At 35.5% G+C, this 17358-nt stretch overlaps 1 protein-coding gene across 1 annotated transcript; it reads left to right on the top strand.

Moving 5' to 3' along the window:
* Window positions 1–2465: 2465 nt before the first annotated feature.
* On the top strand, window positions 2466–7216 carry LOC117986842 (uncharacterized). The gene is made up of 5 exons (XM_034973768.2): window positions 2466–3250; window positions 3811–3910; window positions 5266–5355; window positions 6336–6491; window positions 7163–7216. The coding sequence occupies exons 1-5, from the start codon at window positions 2466–2468 to the stop codon at window positions 7214–7216; spliced, it is 1185 nt and encodes a 394-aa protein (XP_034829659.1).
* Window positions 7217–17358: the final 10142 nt, after the last annotated feature.

Genomic DNA, 17358 nt, shown 5'->3' with positions numbered 1-17358 from the left:
CTCGGAACTATACTCTAACCGCAGAATGAAATTAATATAGCGCTCTCTCTACCTAATCCTATACAAAAACAGAGAGAGTGCTATACTAACTTTATTCCACGAATAAGTTAATACCTATACTTAGTCTAGTGTTACGTACCTATAGAAATGATAGAGCCAAACAGAGAGAGCGCGATATTAACTTAATTCCGCGGATAGGGTATAAATCATGTAACCTCAAGGGTGCGTCGAATCAGTACAAAAAAATACCTAAGTATAAGTCCCGCAGATTGCTAATGCGCGTGGCCGCCATTTTTAGTGATGTCATCACTAGACTGAAGTTTCGAGCTGATGGTATATTTTTATTCCGGCTGACGTCAAAATGATGTCATTCCGATATAAATGAGACATGGTTCCAGTGTAATAGCAATTTGCGGGGCTTATGTACTACTTTGTATGTTATAATATCATTTCCAGCGTGTATATTAGTATGTCCATTACAGTGGTAAGGGCCTAACGTCTAACAATAAGGGAAATAAATTACCATCACAGCTTTTGTCGACGTTTATTCCTGCATAATAATCACGGGGGACGTCGCACTAGTGGTGACCCGCAGGCTGCAGTACCTAATTAGTAATTAGTCTGCGGCCCAGCTGGGAGCGGGTGCGTCCTGCGGGGCGGCCAGCGGGCGTGATGCCATACTTTCCATGTCGCTCGGACCCGCTCTCGATTGGGACGTAAGTCTGAGGCCCAGGTGGGAACAGGTGCGTCCTGCAGGAAGCCAGCGGGCGCGATGCCATACTCTGCATATACGTACCCGCTCTCGATTAGGACGTAAGTATGCGGCTCAGCTGGGAGCGGGTACGTTCTGCGGGGCGGCCAGTGGGTGCGATGTCATACTATCCATGCCGCTTGGACCCGCTCTCGATTAGAACGTATGTATGCGGCTCAGCTGGGAGCGGGTACATCCTGCGGGGCGGCCAGCGGGCACAAATCACTATGTCATACTCTCCATACCGCTTGGCAGGTCTGCTCTAGATTAGGACGCGTTCGCGAGTCTTCCTTCCAATTTTTTGGAGTTTGTTCTACACACTGGCCGCCCCGCTGGACGCACCCGCTACCAGCTGCAGACTCAGTGATTATTTATTATCCATTAGACGCTTAGTGACGCGCGGACGTTTCTTAACCAAGAGCGGGTGCTGAGCGGCATGGTATGAATGGCGTCGCGCCCGCTTGCCGCCCCGCAGGACGCAGTCGCTCCCAGCTGGGCCGCAAACTAGTCTCCCTCATTTGAATATTATTCATGCCTGTTTGCTATCGTTAAACGGCCCAATTAATCTAAAGGTACGTACCGAACCGCAATCGTTCGATACATTTTCCATCCTAATTATCTGCTACCGAGTTCTAATTCAAACTTAATTGTTAATTTGGAATACAAACATAAAGTGCCGTTTGGTTTGTTTGTTTATTTGATTGCAATAATTTCGATAGATTGCTCTGATTTGATATTATTCATTATGGAAATTTTTAAATAGCTTTGTTTAGTTTCGCTCTCATATATTTGTTTTTCAACTTGTTTCAAACCACGCAAAATTTGTTTCGATGAATGATATTATATAACATTACTTGAACTCAGAACTCCAACTCCTCAATGCCCTTGGCAATATACATTACTAGCTGATGCTCGCGACTTAGTCCGCGTGGAATTAGGTTTTTAAAAATCCCGTGGGAACTCTTTGATTTTCCAGGATATAAAGCAGCCTATGTCACTCTCCAGGTCTTTATCTATACACATGCATAAAATCACGTCAATCCGTTTCACCGTTGCGACGCGATTAAAGGACAAACCAATAAACAAACACACTGTCTCATATAATAAGGGTATTATGGAAATTTTTAATCAGCTTTGTTTAGCTTTGCTCTCATGTATTTGTTTTAAAACTTGTTTCAAACCACGCAAATTTTGTTCTGATGATATATAACATTATTTTGAACTCAGAGATCCAGCTATGTTATGCATCCGCACGCTATGTTTGAAGGGCTGGGGAATCTGTTGATTGGAAATTGATATTGAAAAACTTTTTTATGACAATACTAGATGATGCCCGCGACTTCGTCCGCGTGGATTTAGGTTTTTAAAAATCCCGTGGGAATTCGTTGATTTTGATATTTTCCGAGATAAATAGTAATCTATGTCACTCTCCAGGTCTTAAACTATATCTATGCAAAAATCACGTCAATTCATTGCTTCCTTGCGACGTGATTGAAGGACAAACCAACAAACCAACAACCCAACAAACCAATAAACCAACAAACAAACACACTTTCGCATTTATAATAAAGGTTCACTACCCTTTTACTTGTTTGTCATTGATTTTATATGCTTTTGCTAGTAACTGTACTAAAATATTTTAATATTGCAAATACATTTCAAAGAAATACACACAATATTTGCACTCCAAGCAATACAGTCGTTTAAAGTCAACATGAAGTTTTTCGTTGCACAAATTGAAAAATTCTCAAGAACCGTTGGTCATGAAACAGAGTTTGATAGAATAAGCACCGTTGCTTTTACTTTACAACGTATTTTTGGTCAGCAAGTTCTTGATCCTGAATGGACTTGGAAAAAATACTTCATCCATCAGATAGCAAATCTTATTTTATTTGTATACGTCTTCTTTGGTACTATGGAATGTCTTAAGACTACAGACGATTCCGAGCTTGCAGCCGAAGCGTGTTACACTTTGATTATGGTTGCTATTTTCCCAATCAAAATGCTGCTTTTCATTGAAAACCGATTCATATTTCGCAAGCTGTATCTTTCTGCTAAAACCACTCTTATTAGCGTTATAACATCTGATTCTTCAGTTAATATTTTCGATGTTTTTAAAACTGCTCGTAAAATCGTTTACGCCTTATTCCTGATTGTATTAATTCCAATTTCTATTTACGAAATGACAACATTATGGTTTTATCTTCAGGGAAAAAGACCTTTATTATCTAGGTCTACAGCAACTTTGATGCCTATGACAGCACCTTATTATGAATTTGCTTGGTTTCTACATAGCGTTTTCTTGTTTGAAGTATCATCAACAATTATTTTAGATATGTGGTTCGTTTTGTTAATTTATTTCTTGTGTATGGCCAATGATAGTTTGGCGAAGATTTTGAATGTACCTCCCAAGGCCGAAGGTGAAAGTAGTACATCATATGCGAGACGTTTGAACGAGTGTCTACGTAACTTCTACAAGATACATGTAGAACAAGTAGAGTGAGTTTTCTTTTTCTATTTTATCAAACCTAGAATCTCTACTTGCAAGAATTAAGCTCGTTTTTTGATTTTTAACGTATTCCTTCTTCTTATTTTGCTTTGTGGCTTTAATGTGTTCCTTTCTCATTTCGCTGGCATTATCACTAACTGTTATCGTGTTCATTTCTTTTTCTTCTTCGTTTTCTTTTTCTCGTCAATTCTTTCTTCATTAGTTCATTTCGTCCATACTGATATTATAAATGCGAAAGTGTGTCTGTCTGTCCGTCTGCTGGCTTTTCACGGCTCAACCGTTCAACCGATTTTGACGAAATTTGGTACAGAGATAGCTTGCATCCCGGGGAAGGACATAGGATACTTTTTATCCCAGAAAATTGAAGAGTTCCCACAGGATTTTTAAAAACCTAAATCCACGCGGACGAAGTCGCGGGCATCATCTAGTTTCTAATAATTGGGTTTCTTTCTCTTTTGTGTGGCACCCAGCATGGTTTTCGAAAGGTATTCTAAGTACTGACTGTAGTTTTGTTATCGCTTTTATATTCAATCACGTTTTTTTTTTTCAGATACATGAATAGTTTAAGTATCATGTACAAGTGGCTCGGATTTGTGCCTCTTTGCAACGCTGCCATGTGTACTTGCCTTCTTTTGCTTCTCTTGAGCAAGGTATCTAATACTCTATGTCACTTTCAGAAAACGGGGTGGGGTCAGCTATATTATTATATATATATTCTATTTTAAATGACTTAAAAGGTAAACAAGTAGCTTCTCGCTTAAATGCGTAAGAGGCGCACTGTACGCGGCCCATAGGATCGGTTTACAACGAACTGGCAATGAATTTATGCTACCATTGAAAAACCTAACTTCAGAAGGTCTAAAGCTCCGATCAAATCACGTCGCTTAAGCGTTTCTCCGAGAGGGTTTCTGCTAATTTTTATATTTTAAGTCAGCTAAAAGAAATGAAAGTGAACTCTTTTTAAACCGAAGTTCTAGCATTATGAGAAGGGGTATAATATTATTTCTGTGGAAATTTGACTGAGGTTACCTAATCTACCAATTTCGGAATCAGTGTAGTGCTTCGTTACCAAACTGTATGCAAAGTTTCGAAGTAATTCGAGTACTGGGAACAAATTAGAAGTGTTACAAAATAATTTTGTGAAACTTGTATAACTTCTATTGAATATTAAAATGAAGCCAATAGAATAAATCGTACCTATTTTTGGAAGTACCTACTACTCGAAAATTCGATATTTATTCCTCCATTTACACCGGTATTTGGAAAGTAACTAACTAACTAACTAACTGATTTCAGCGTAAAAGTGGCGACTAATCTAAAATTGTATCGTCACGCAACATTCGCGACGAGCGTGTTATGTCGTAATGTGTCGCAAATTCTGCGTGTTTTCATGATACGCGACGTTACGCAAATCTGGACCCACCTTCAGGCGTGAAATGCGTCCGTGTTTCCTGCTGCGCATAACCTAAGCAAAGCAAGAGTGAATAGGCGTATTTTATGCAAATGCGCTCCAACCTTATTATTAATCTAAATAATTATAAAACGAAAGGGTATCTGACTGACTGACTGATCTATCAACGCACAGCTTAAACTACTAGATTGATCGGGCTGAAATTTAGCATGCAGATAGTTATTATGACGTAGACACTAGACATCCGCTAAGAAAGGATTTTTGAAAATTCAACCCCTAAGGGGGTCGAAATTTGTGTAGTCCACGCGGACGACGGCGAAATCGCGGGCATAAGCTAATTTCTATCTAAGCATGATCATCGTCAAGCGCACGCTTATCTTGCAATAAAAAATCCAAGAAGCTCGCGGGGAGCTGCTTGGCTCGCTGTACCGACTACGAATGCTCACATTACAGCATGTTACAGTTACGTTCAAAGTCACTGATCAGTCATCAGCTTTAGAAATATTTCAAAATTAATTTACTAGAATTAGGTGCTATTCGTTCATAAAGTCACATTGTAGAGAGTGAAACTAATGAAAATATTTTATGTTTTAGGAAATAAATTGGAAATTCGCCCCTCACATGTTGCCTATTTTTGCGGAGATTTTCGCTTACAACTGGTTTGGTGAACAGATTAAAACAAAAGTAATTAAACCAATATTTTATTTACTTTGTTTAAGTGGTGTGAGCTCTATTTCAATTATTTGTATAGTGTAGTAATGTTTAATAACTAAGTTTTTCCATTTCCTTAAATGTTTTCCATATTTTTATATCGAATGAAATTTTAAAGCAAAGACTTTGGTTAAGCGAAATTCCGCGCTCAAAATTAATTTATAATGTGAAACAAAGGTGACACAATAAAATGTTAGGAAATGTTGGTTGAAAACCAACCATTTCTGTTGGTTGTTTGGTTGGTTGGTCCTTGACTATAAAAAACATAAGTTACAATTAAAATAATTCTACGATAAAAATTTACAACAGTGTTACCGGTGGTGTTAATCGTGAAAGTAAACCAATACTAGTCCTTAGTCAGTTTTTAGTAGACTTTTTTTTGTTGATGAAAAAGCATTCACTGAACTTTTATTGGAATAATTATTCCTAGGTTAGATAAGCTTTTCGCTAAACTAACCCGTCTAAAAGTGCATTTGTAATTATCCACACACTTGTCAGTGAGGTCAATACACGGGTCACAATCTATAAACTAAACTAATTTGGAAAGTTTAAATCTAGCGCTTCGCTTATCCGTAGAGAGCATTATGAAAGGGATAGCGATATAGTTAGATCTGCCATTTTAGTTTAGTTTAGAGATCGTGTACAATAGAATTGGCTACATTCTTCTCCGTAGTTAACTAGTCTTACGCAGCTGAGGCTAAAATTACAATGAAACAGATTTTTATATCAGAAAATCTGTGAGGAAAATATAAAAGGTACGCTCTATAAATCTCAGCCTCAAACTATCAGCCGTACTAAGAGTCGCTTAATCGTTAGTTAAGTTTAGTTAAAATGAGACAGAGCTGTATCTCTCACATAAATCTGTCTCGTTTTAACTCAATCTTAAGTAACGATTAGCGACTCTGAGTACGGCTGTATAACATTCTACTAACTCATTTTAATTATTTTTTCAGACAAAAAATCTACATCATGCTCTTATAAACTTCGACTGGACAAACATGGAATTGAAAGACAAAAAGAATTACTATATAACTGTAACGTACATGAAAAAGGAATTTGGCATCAGCACAGCTGTTGGGAACGACCTGTCTCTAATTACTATGACCGCTGTATGTATGTTTTTTTTTTAAATCCAGACACAAACTAGCCCTTGATTTTTTAAATTCTATTACAAGTGAGCCTTTAACTGCGATTTCTCTTGGTGTTGAGTGATGATACAGTATAAGATGGAAACGGGCTAACTTGGTAGAGGTATGGCAGTTTTTATTAAATCCATACTACCCTTATCGGAGGTCGGGGGTTGATCCCTGGCACGCACCTCTAACTTTTCGGAGTTATGTGCATTTTTAAGTAATTAAAATATCACTTGCTTTAACGGTGAAGGAAAATATCGTGAGGAAACCTGCATGCCTGAGAGTTCTCCATAATGTTCTCAAAGGTGTGTGAAGTCTGCCAATCCGCACTTGGCCAGCGTAGTAGACAATGGCCAAAACCCTTCTCAATCTGAGAGGAGACCCGTGCTCTGTAGTGAGCCGGCGATGGTTTGATCATGATGATGATACTACCCTTTATCGCTTTCCACACGGTATCGTACCGGAACGGTATAATTCGCTGGGCGGCACGGCCGGTAAGATGGTAACTAGCCACGGCTGAAATCTCTCACCAGACCATACCAGACCAGAGGTAATTTAGAAAGTAAAAATTCCTAAATTGCCCCCGCCTGGAATCGCACCCGGAACCTCCCACTTGCGATTTCATTCGTCAATTAATTTGTTTTCAGGTACTCAAAATTAGTTACCAAGCGTTCACCGTCCTACAAACTGTAGCCGATTGAAATAATTTTATTTCACATACACATACACAAGCACACACACACACACACACACACACACACACACACACACAAGCACACACACACACAAGCATACACACACACTGTTGTAATTTTATTATTGTATATACATTTATTCTAAATCTATTCTGTTAAAATAGTTTTCATTATAATTTGAAGTAGTAATCTCTTGTGACCTGCTGTTAAAACTAAATTTAGATTTAGCGAGATTCTATGAAATACCGGTGTGTGAAGTCACAACCATTTGACGTGCTTTTTTAAGTTTAATCGATAATTATTTAAAATGGTTATTAGTTATTACGCTTAAAACCAATAAAGGACGTGGATTTGACGTATTTTGGAAGACGCTCTATTTAATAATCACTGAGAAATAACTTATTTTTGATGTAGTCAAATACCCAATTATGGAGTTATAAAATTCATTTAAAAATTATTTTGCTTGATTACTTCTGTCATCAACAATTTGGACCAGGGAACGGGTCCTAGCCATTTTGTATATGAAACCCAATTTCAATATTAAATTATTAAAAAGTGTTATTCGCACCAGACATTTTTAATTAATGACTGGTTCACATTATTCCAGTAGTATTACAGTTACAAGTATTGCTGATGTTCTGAACATTTTTTTATTCCAGAACTGTATGTTGAGTACAGCCAGTCCAGTAACTGTATTGCCAATTGCCAGATTTCATATTATATTAATATTTCAGTGTGCCAAATCCAGCGCAACTGTTACCTTATAGACAGCACGACCCAGTTTTAATTTCGATCAAATGGCCGACAGTTCTGCTTCCGGAGTTCTGCGTGCCACATTAAAAATATTCTCTTATTGAAATGCCGCGGTCATAGATTTTAGTAAACTAATCGTTTTCAAGTATACTTTTGTATTTTAGAAATCGTACGAGGAACGTAGAACTCTGGATTATTCTAGAACGTGTTTTCAATACGGTATTTGACTAGTCAAATCAGTAACTTTTTATCATACGTCAAACAAAATGCGCACATAGTACCTATGCGATATTCTATGAAATACTGAACTTTAAGTACTTTTTTAGTTTAATCGATAATTTAAAATGGCTATTATACTTAAAACTAACAGAAGACGTGGATTTTACGTATTTTGGAAGGCCCTCTATTTAATAATCCCTGAGAAATAATTTATTTTTGATGTAATCAAATACCCACGTATAGACGTGGGTATTAGACTAGGCTATAGAGCCTAGTTCTAGTTTCCTAGGTTTGCGGTGCTATCATAGTGGCAGAAGCAACATTGAATGACGTCACTTAAAAGTTAAACATTTTATATTGAAACAAGACGTAGTTTCCTGAAGAATGTTTTTGACACCGTAATATTGACGTCAAAAAGTTCTCTACGCAGTCTTAGTATCATGAAACAAGCTAGTTGATTACGGAAAAGCTGTATCAATCATTATTACAATATCATTTATTGTTGTGATTGACTGAATTTATAGTATTCTCTCTTCATCCGATAGTGGAAAAGTGTCGGCCAATCAGAGGGAACTTGAGCTGTTAAACTATAGACCCCTACAACCACACTCAGAGTCGCTCAATCGTTACTTAAGGCATTCCTTATCTATACTGATTAATGCCTTAAGTAACGATTAAGCGACTCTGAGTGTGGCTGATAGATATTAAAAGATGTCATCCAGCATGGCAATGAACTTACTCGATCCAACGAATTGACTAATGTGAACCGGCCATTATTAAAAAAAAGCTTCGCACCAGATATTTTAAATTAAAGCAAATAAATATTTTTCGTTTCACTACAGAGCGTTGCGTCAGTACCCGGCGGTGTCTACACTGGTGTAATTGATTTATTTCGCTGTCTGATGCTATTCGGTGATATAATATGAATTTTTACTTTGTCCACGCAAAGTTTTATGGCAGGGGATTAATATATGGAGAGCTGGTGGGATTTTTATGGACTACAGTGAACGGGAAACAAGTAGTCCAATCTGAAGTTGCAACATGGCGGTCTGCGCAGGCCATAGACTAAGGATAATACCCACTGAGATCTGTAAACGATTTGCGGATATCTTATGCCATTGATGAAAACACCTCTCGAGTTATATCAATTAACATTTGTCGAAGTCCCTAAATGACATCCAACTTCAAATCGCGTCCGCAATCACATTTTTCATACAATAGTTCTCGACTCTAGTATCATAAGGTCGGATGTGGATTTTTGCTACTTTTCAGGAGAGCCAAAACAAAAATGCTAGGGAAATCGGGTCATAATTTCTAAACTACTAGAGATACAATTTCAGTTGTTTTTGTAATATTTAACACTTAACTGTACCTATCATTAACCATTACTAGAAATACTTTATCATTAATAAATAAAATATAAACTCACAATTTCTTCAAAATGGACGATATGCGACTTTATGCTGGTAATATTCGTAACTGTGCTAAAAAATTGTGTGCATAAGTTGTAAACCGACTTTATGGCTGCAATTTTTACTATTACAAATTTGAAATAAAAGTCGGATCTATTACTTAATATTTCATAATACGTCTTAACTGATTATACATAAGCAATATTCGGACAAAAGATCACAGTAGTTATCTCACAAAAATCATTTAGGAGTTTTGTGAGATAGCAATAATGTACCTATCTGATTTTTCTGAAACTGATTAGTTAGATCTGAAACATAATAATTGCATTCGCCCGATAGTCTGACCATTGCATCCGTGTAAACCTTGTGACTTCTAAATGAATGAAAATAACATTTACAAATTCACAAAAAAAGCCCATTAATTAAAAACAACGGCCAAAAATTGGAAAAAAATTTACAAAGTAATTAGAAACCTACAGTGGGCCAAACATTTTTTGTGGAATTGCATACATGACGGTTACATCAATATAGAAATCTAAAACATGCCAACATAGCCTAATTTTCCTTATAATGATTAGGTACGTAAAGTAAGAATGGAGGTCAGCAGGTACCTACTGCAAAAGTTGGTTGTATTTTACAGTGGATAATGGTTTCTCATTATGTCGTATATTGGGCGAAAGCGGGGAAGAATTTTAAGTTTATATGTACCTATAACATACTAATGAAATACAAAAAAGTCTTCTTTAAAGTAGTTTTTATAAAATAATAACACCCAACATTATTGCGTTAGTTGCAGCCAGGTAATATATTCCGAAATCTGAAAATCCCCGCCGTTCTTATTTTTTTTTGATATAACAAACGGTCCTGATATATCACCTTTGTAAAGGGATGTGGTCTTTAAAAATATGTTGTAGTGCCAAATCAAACTTATCAAAAAGTTTTGTTCCTTCGCATGTTCTTGTAAACTGTGACCAATCTCTTAGTTTAGTAATCTGCATTGTTTTCAGCTGTTCCCTTTTTTCTATTTGTGCATGGATTACATCTTACTCCACGTAGGTACATGTTGCATTTTAGCATAAAGCTTGTGATTTATCATCTTTTAGTGTGGTAATCCTTATAATAATCATAAGTAAGCCATAACGATTATCATGCTCCGATTTTGTGGTCTGAACAATTATCAGACCACAAAGTCAATTCTTCAACAATTTCGAGAATACTTTGTTTCTTCTCTAGTAGATTAATGAAATAAGACAAGATACTGTTTTATTCCTTCCGCTGCAGCTGATGTTTTCAGACCACATTAAAGTAGCAACACTGCTGGTAGCATCATGAATCGTTTTTAAGGTGCAGAAACTACGCAGGTATAAGGATTTACTGTTAGTCAAATCCGGCATTGCCACTTTTGTAATAAAAAAAATACTTTCTGCTTTCTTGAAAACTCCATTGCTTCGGTTTCGACTGTTCTTTTTAACAGATACTTTTTTAAACTGTTTCTTTCGTGTTTTAGTTAAGTTTTTTATTTTTTTACTTTCACTTTTATTAGTTGTTTAATTAATAAATTAATTTATACTACATTTATATTTAAATTAACATAATCTAAAGCTTCCTATAATTAGGTATGTTTCGTTAGAATCACTATCATCACATATTGTAGGTGCCTTATAATTTCTGCTCTCGATTAATATCAAATTCGGTCGATTATAAGACGGGTAAAGAAGAAAAAAATTGATTAGGTACTCTAATTTTTTAAGGCTACCTTAAAAACTAGGGCAATAAATTTTTGAACTGATGATTTGAACTATGAATCATAAAAAACACCATAAATGCACGGTTTTTTGCTTAGTGGGGTATTATTATAATATATGTTTAGATTTCCATGGTGTGATTTTCGTGGTCCTAAAAGATTTTCTAGTCTACATTTTCAAAATGTCTTCAGCTTTATTCTGGCTCTTTACTTTTTTCCCGCAGTTTAGTTCAAAATTTTGGTGAAATAGGATGGATCTCTTACCTATTAATCACATCAACTTTAATGTAGTCACAAACAAAAAGCTTTATTTCAACTTACTTCCATGAATTTTATTGCAAAATTATTTATATTACATGGCAAAAAGTCTTAAATGATTCACAGTCCAAATATTAATACAAAAAATTCGAAGCATAACATCTGTTGTGATTTTACCTAACAAAATTATTACATATTTTAGAAGCAGAAGTGCGTACCTGCAGTACCAGCTAGTATTACAAATAAACTTATTTCGTAGCATAATGGTCGAACTCAAAATACATCTATCATTTTTCTCCATTGCTTTGGTGCATACATACGCAAGTCAAAAAATATAATTATGGTTCTCCAAATTTTTAGAATGTGTTCAGATACGACATTATGCATGTATTTATCTTTGCAACGAAAAGAGATAGAAATACTGGTGTCAGCTTGGCAGAAAGAGCCCGAAATGCTCATTACCTTTATGTAAAAAAGTGAGTTTGGTCGGAAGTACACATCCGACCTTATGATACTAGAGTCGAGAGTTTTAATCGATAGCGTAAATGAACTATCAACACATTTTTTTGTCCACATCGATCCTTTATGGACTGTCTCGATGAACCGTGCTACGAAAACCATATTTTGACATTGGTGCAGTCAATAAATGATTGATGCAGGCGATTCGCAATCGAGACGCTGTTTTTCTGCACTGTGCAGTCATACGCCGTGTACCTATTTACGGTAAACTAAGAAAGGGAGCTTTGAAATATCTAAATCTTTCAAAAGTCTAGTTTGTAATATTTTGTAAGGAAGTTTTAATTATGTGCGAATTCATACTTATTTAGTCTTTAGCATTTATTTTTTAGTCTTTAGTATTTAGCACGAGTTTATTTAGTCACACATACTCATAAGCACACACTCACACACGCATACACACACACATACAATCATACACACACTGTTGTAATTTTATTTTATTATTGTATATACCTACATTTATTCTAACTCTATTCTGTTAAAATAGTTTAATTATAATTTTAAGTAATCTCTTTTGGCCTTCTGTTATACCTAGATTTAAATTTAAATAATAATTATGTATTTACGCTGTTGATTACTTTCAAATAAACAAAAAAAAAAAAAAAAAAAAATTTAAAAACTGATATATTTATTTGTTATACATAAATTAAGATTTTTTTAGATTTAAGTTATAAATTACTACCTACCTAACACATATATGGGCCATGGCCTGCAATAAAGAATATTTTTTGAACACACGTGACTCCGAAAAGTTAGAGGTGCATTCCGGTATCGAATCCTCGACCTCCCAAATAGGAGGCGGGCGTCTTAACCACTAGACTGTCACAGTTTTGTCACACATTAGCTACCAAACTCGTTAAGAGCCTCGATAGCTCAGCGGTTAAAAGAGTGCACTGAAATCCAAAAGATCGCTGGTTTGAACCCTACCCGTTGCACTATTGTCGTACCTACTCCTAGCACAAGCTTTATGCTTAGTTGGAAGAGAAAGGGGAGTGTTTGTCCCGATAAACATCGCTAAATCTTTTTTTTAAAAAGCACTTTGATCAAGTACTTCAATCTATACTAGGTTATTGCATCCCCGTTTGGGGTGGTGCAGTTAAAACTAAATTCATCGATATAGAGAGAGCACAAAGATCTTTACTAAAGGTCATGTATCAGAAACCTTATAGATTTCCTACACACAAGCTTTACTCAACCAGTCAGGTATTAACTGTGAGACAGTTATATATTTTGCAAACGATTCTGAAAGTACATAAATCTACAAAATTTGAACCTTTAATTGTACGAAGGAGAAGGAAACTTAATGTCATTAATATAGCTGCAGCAAAAACGTCGTTTTCACGCAATCAGTACACCAGAAAATCTGCACATCTCTACAATAAAATCAACAAAATTCTCAATTTCCACACTAGTAAACAGTTTGATATTAAAAAAACATTGTCTAAGTGGTTACAAGAAAAAACGTACGACGAAACAGAATTACTTGTAGGAATATAAATAGGTAGGTTAAATTTGAAATTTGTTATTTGTTATTAAAAATATACACATGTACACACTCACACTCACATACAATACACACTGATACAAATATGTACACACACACACTCATACACACACACACATATTTTTAAGTTTCATATTCATATCATATCACTAAATTTAGTTTTGTATAAGTGTTTATTTGTTAATGATGGAGGAGGGAGAGCGGGGACCCTGAGATACAGGTTTTGCAAACTTACTTCAGGGTCCCTGGCACAATTTTAAAAAGACCTTTTAAAACAAATAAATCATTTCATTTTATTTCATTTCATTTCATTTCAAAAAAAGTACATGCTCAAAAAATTCCATCACTTCTTAGACTACAAAGTTTATTTTTTGGCGGAAATACGTTCATTTTGTATGCAACGGAAAAATAACAAATTTAAGGCCCGCGCAGAGTAATGGTGTTATAAATATTGGTGCATACTACGAGAATGAAATTGTGCGTGGACTGGCACACAATTTTTGCTAGTAAAAATATTATAAAATAAACTCTAAGTAAATATTAGTAACATGTAAGTTACATAAAATCACAATCATAATCATCATATCAATCAATCTAAATAAAGGAAAAGGTGACTGACTGGTTGACTGACTGATCTATCAACGCACAGCTCAAACTACTGGACGGATTGGGCTGACATTTGGCATGCAGATAGCTAGTATGACGTAGGCATCCGCTAAGAAAGGATTTTTGAAAATTCAACCCCTAAGGGGGTGAAATAGGAGTTTGAAATTTGTTTAGTCCACGCGGACAAGATCGCGAGCAGAAGCTAGTATCATTTATAAGTTAAGAAATTCTTTACACATTGACAGAATCACACGAGATAGCCTCTTTTTCTTCTAATATCATTGCGAGATAGAGATAAACCTTAGTCCACGCGGATATAGTCGTGAGAATCGCTTATTTTGTACATCCTGGAGACGGATATAGGATGACATTTTATCCCAACAAATTAAAGAGTTCCCGTGGAACTTTTAAAAACCTATAGACCAACGGACAAAGACAGGCGTCATCAAATTTTAGTAAATAAATAGAGTATGGATTCTAAGAAATTTGCTTATTTTATACCTTTAGGCATTAAGTCTCATTAATTAATCTTGAAAGTCTTGAAGTTTCGAACCTATAGAAATCAGGCTCTAGACTTTCATAGAAGCCTTAATTTTAAATGAGTTTAGACGTTTGACATTTTGTGAATATAGTCCATTTGGAATTAATAACGAAGTCTTCAGACAGTTTGGAATTCAAATTAATGGCTATTCATGATATGATTTTTAGGGTTCCGTACTCAAAAGTAAAAACGGAACCCTTATAGGATCACTTTATTGTCTGTCTGTCTGTCGGTCTGTCAAGAAACCTACAGGGTACTTCCCGTTGACCTAGAATCATGAAATTTGGCAGGATAGCTGACATTAGGGGAAAAATCTGAAAATCATGAATTTGTGGTTACATCAAACAAAAAAAAATTAAATTGTGGTCATAGTATTTTCAATTTTCGAAGTAAGATACTTAACTATATCAATGGGGTATAATCAGTGGGGTATCATAAGAAAGGCTTCACCTGTACATTCTAAAACTCATTTTTTTTAATTTTTATGTATCATAGTTTTTGAATTATCGTGCAAAATGTCGAAAAAATACGACTATAGTGCGGAACCCTCTTTGCGCGAGCATGACTCGCACTTGGCCGGTGTTTTTTTTGTATGAATTGACATTTTTTCTTCATCGTGACACTCTTGACAGAGTGGTCGTGGTCATCACGAAGTGATAATATTATCTTTGAGGGCAGATGTTATGCGACTCACGATAAAAATACTTCTTACTGTTGGCCGATTTAGCCTGGTGTATTCGTGCCCACAGCAGAGTTGTAACGTAACGATTATTAATATTTGAATAAAAACCATGATTGATTGAATGAATGAAATAATTTTTGTACACCATTATAAAAAAGAAAGACACAAAATAGAAGTACCTACTTACAATTACTACCTAATAATCTATTCTATTCTTTAATTGTGTGGGTACGACAATTGTCCAAGAAGTTCAAACTTCTAACATACGATTTCTAGAGATACAACGTATAGCTGTTCAAGAATGAAGAACAAAATGTAAAGAAACTTGAAATAAGCTCCGAGAAGTTCGTCTTAGTTGGAACATTCATGTTGCTCGGTATTTCCGAAGTTAGGTTGGAAACTGATATTTTGATACCTCGTTAATATGTTGTAACTTGTATTTAAGTAGTTAGTTATTTCAAGAAGTTGACGAACATAATATTTTCTTGGTGTTGATATTGACGTAGAAAAATCTAAAAACCGTGAATTTGTGATTGCATCACACAAAAAAAATTAAATTGTGGCCATGAACTAATAATTAGTATTTTTAATTTTTGAAGTAAGATAACTATATCAAGATAACTATATCATATGAAAGGTCTTCACTTTTACATTCTAAAACAGATTTTTATTTATTTTTATGCATCGTAGTTTTTGAATTATCGTGCAAAATTTCAAAAAAATATGATTGTAGTACGGAACCGGCGTTTCGCGAGCCTGACTCGCACTTGGCCAGTTTTTTTAAATAACGAAGGTCTGGCACGCACTGGATCTCTCTCTATTTAGTTAGTGAAATGAAATAGGTATAAAATTAGGTAATTAATATTAACAGAAATTGTAGGAATTCAAGCAATTTGTAACTCACGTCGACTTCGGTCGCTCGACTTGCCGTGTCGTGTGATTGATTGATCATACATCGGTAAAAACGTGCGGTTTTTGCTTTTTTTTCGATTTATTGATGTGTGGCTTTTAAGGTCTCTGATTTATATTTATCGGATACTTTTTAGCTTTTGATAGATCGTGGTTGTGATAAATTGTGTACCTACATGAAATATGGTATGGCTTGATTTCGCTTTTTCTGTTTCTTTTATTGAGTTACCTCATGTAAAAACTCGATTAAAGTAAAATTAATGGCATTACTGGTTGGTGTGAATTGCAATTTAAGTACTTAAGTATTTTATGAAGCCTGACCAGAAATATAAAAACAAAAACCGGCCAAGTGCGAGTCAGGTTCGCGCAACGAGGGTTCCGGACTATAGTCGTATTTTTTCGACATTTTAACCTATAAAAATAAATATAAAATCTGTTTTAAAATGCACAGATGAAGACTTTTCATATGATACCCCACTTGATTTAGTTATCTTACTTCGAAAATTGAAAATACTAATTATTAATTCATGACCACAATTTAATTTTTTTTGTGTGATGTAACCACAAATTAACGGTTTTTAGAGTTTAACCCGAATGTCTGCTATGAGAAAGAAAGAAAGAAAGAAAGAAAAGACGTTTATTTATACAATTGTGCCACACATCACAACTTAAAGCTAAGAGCTGGTTATTCCGGCGCTTCTTCCACCTGAGAACAAGCAAAAGAAGCGCCGGAACAAACTGTCATATTGTGTGGCACAACCCGAAAAAAGGGTAAGACCTACCTACCTGCCAAACTTCATGATTCTTGGCCAACGGGAAGTACCCTGTAGGTTTCTTGACAGACCGACAGACAGACAGACAACAAAGATCCTATAAGGGTTCCGTTTTTTCTTTTGACTTTTGAGGTAGGTACGGAACCCTAAAAAGTTCATAAAACAAAAATAAACGTACCACTTAAATCACGAGCCGAAAAGCACTCTCTTGTAAATCCCTCGAAACCT

The sequence above is a fragment of the Maniola hyperantus genome, chromosome 12 (genome assembly GCF_902806685.2).
Source record: "Maniola hyperantus chromosome 12, iAphHyp1.2, whole genome shotgun sequence".
Lineage (NCBI taxonomy): Eukaryota > Metazoa > Arthropoda > Insecta > Lepidoptera > Nymphalidae > Maniola > Maniola hyperantus.
This window is presented reverse-complemented; position numbering and strand designations above follow the sequence as displayed.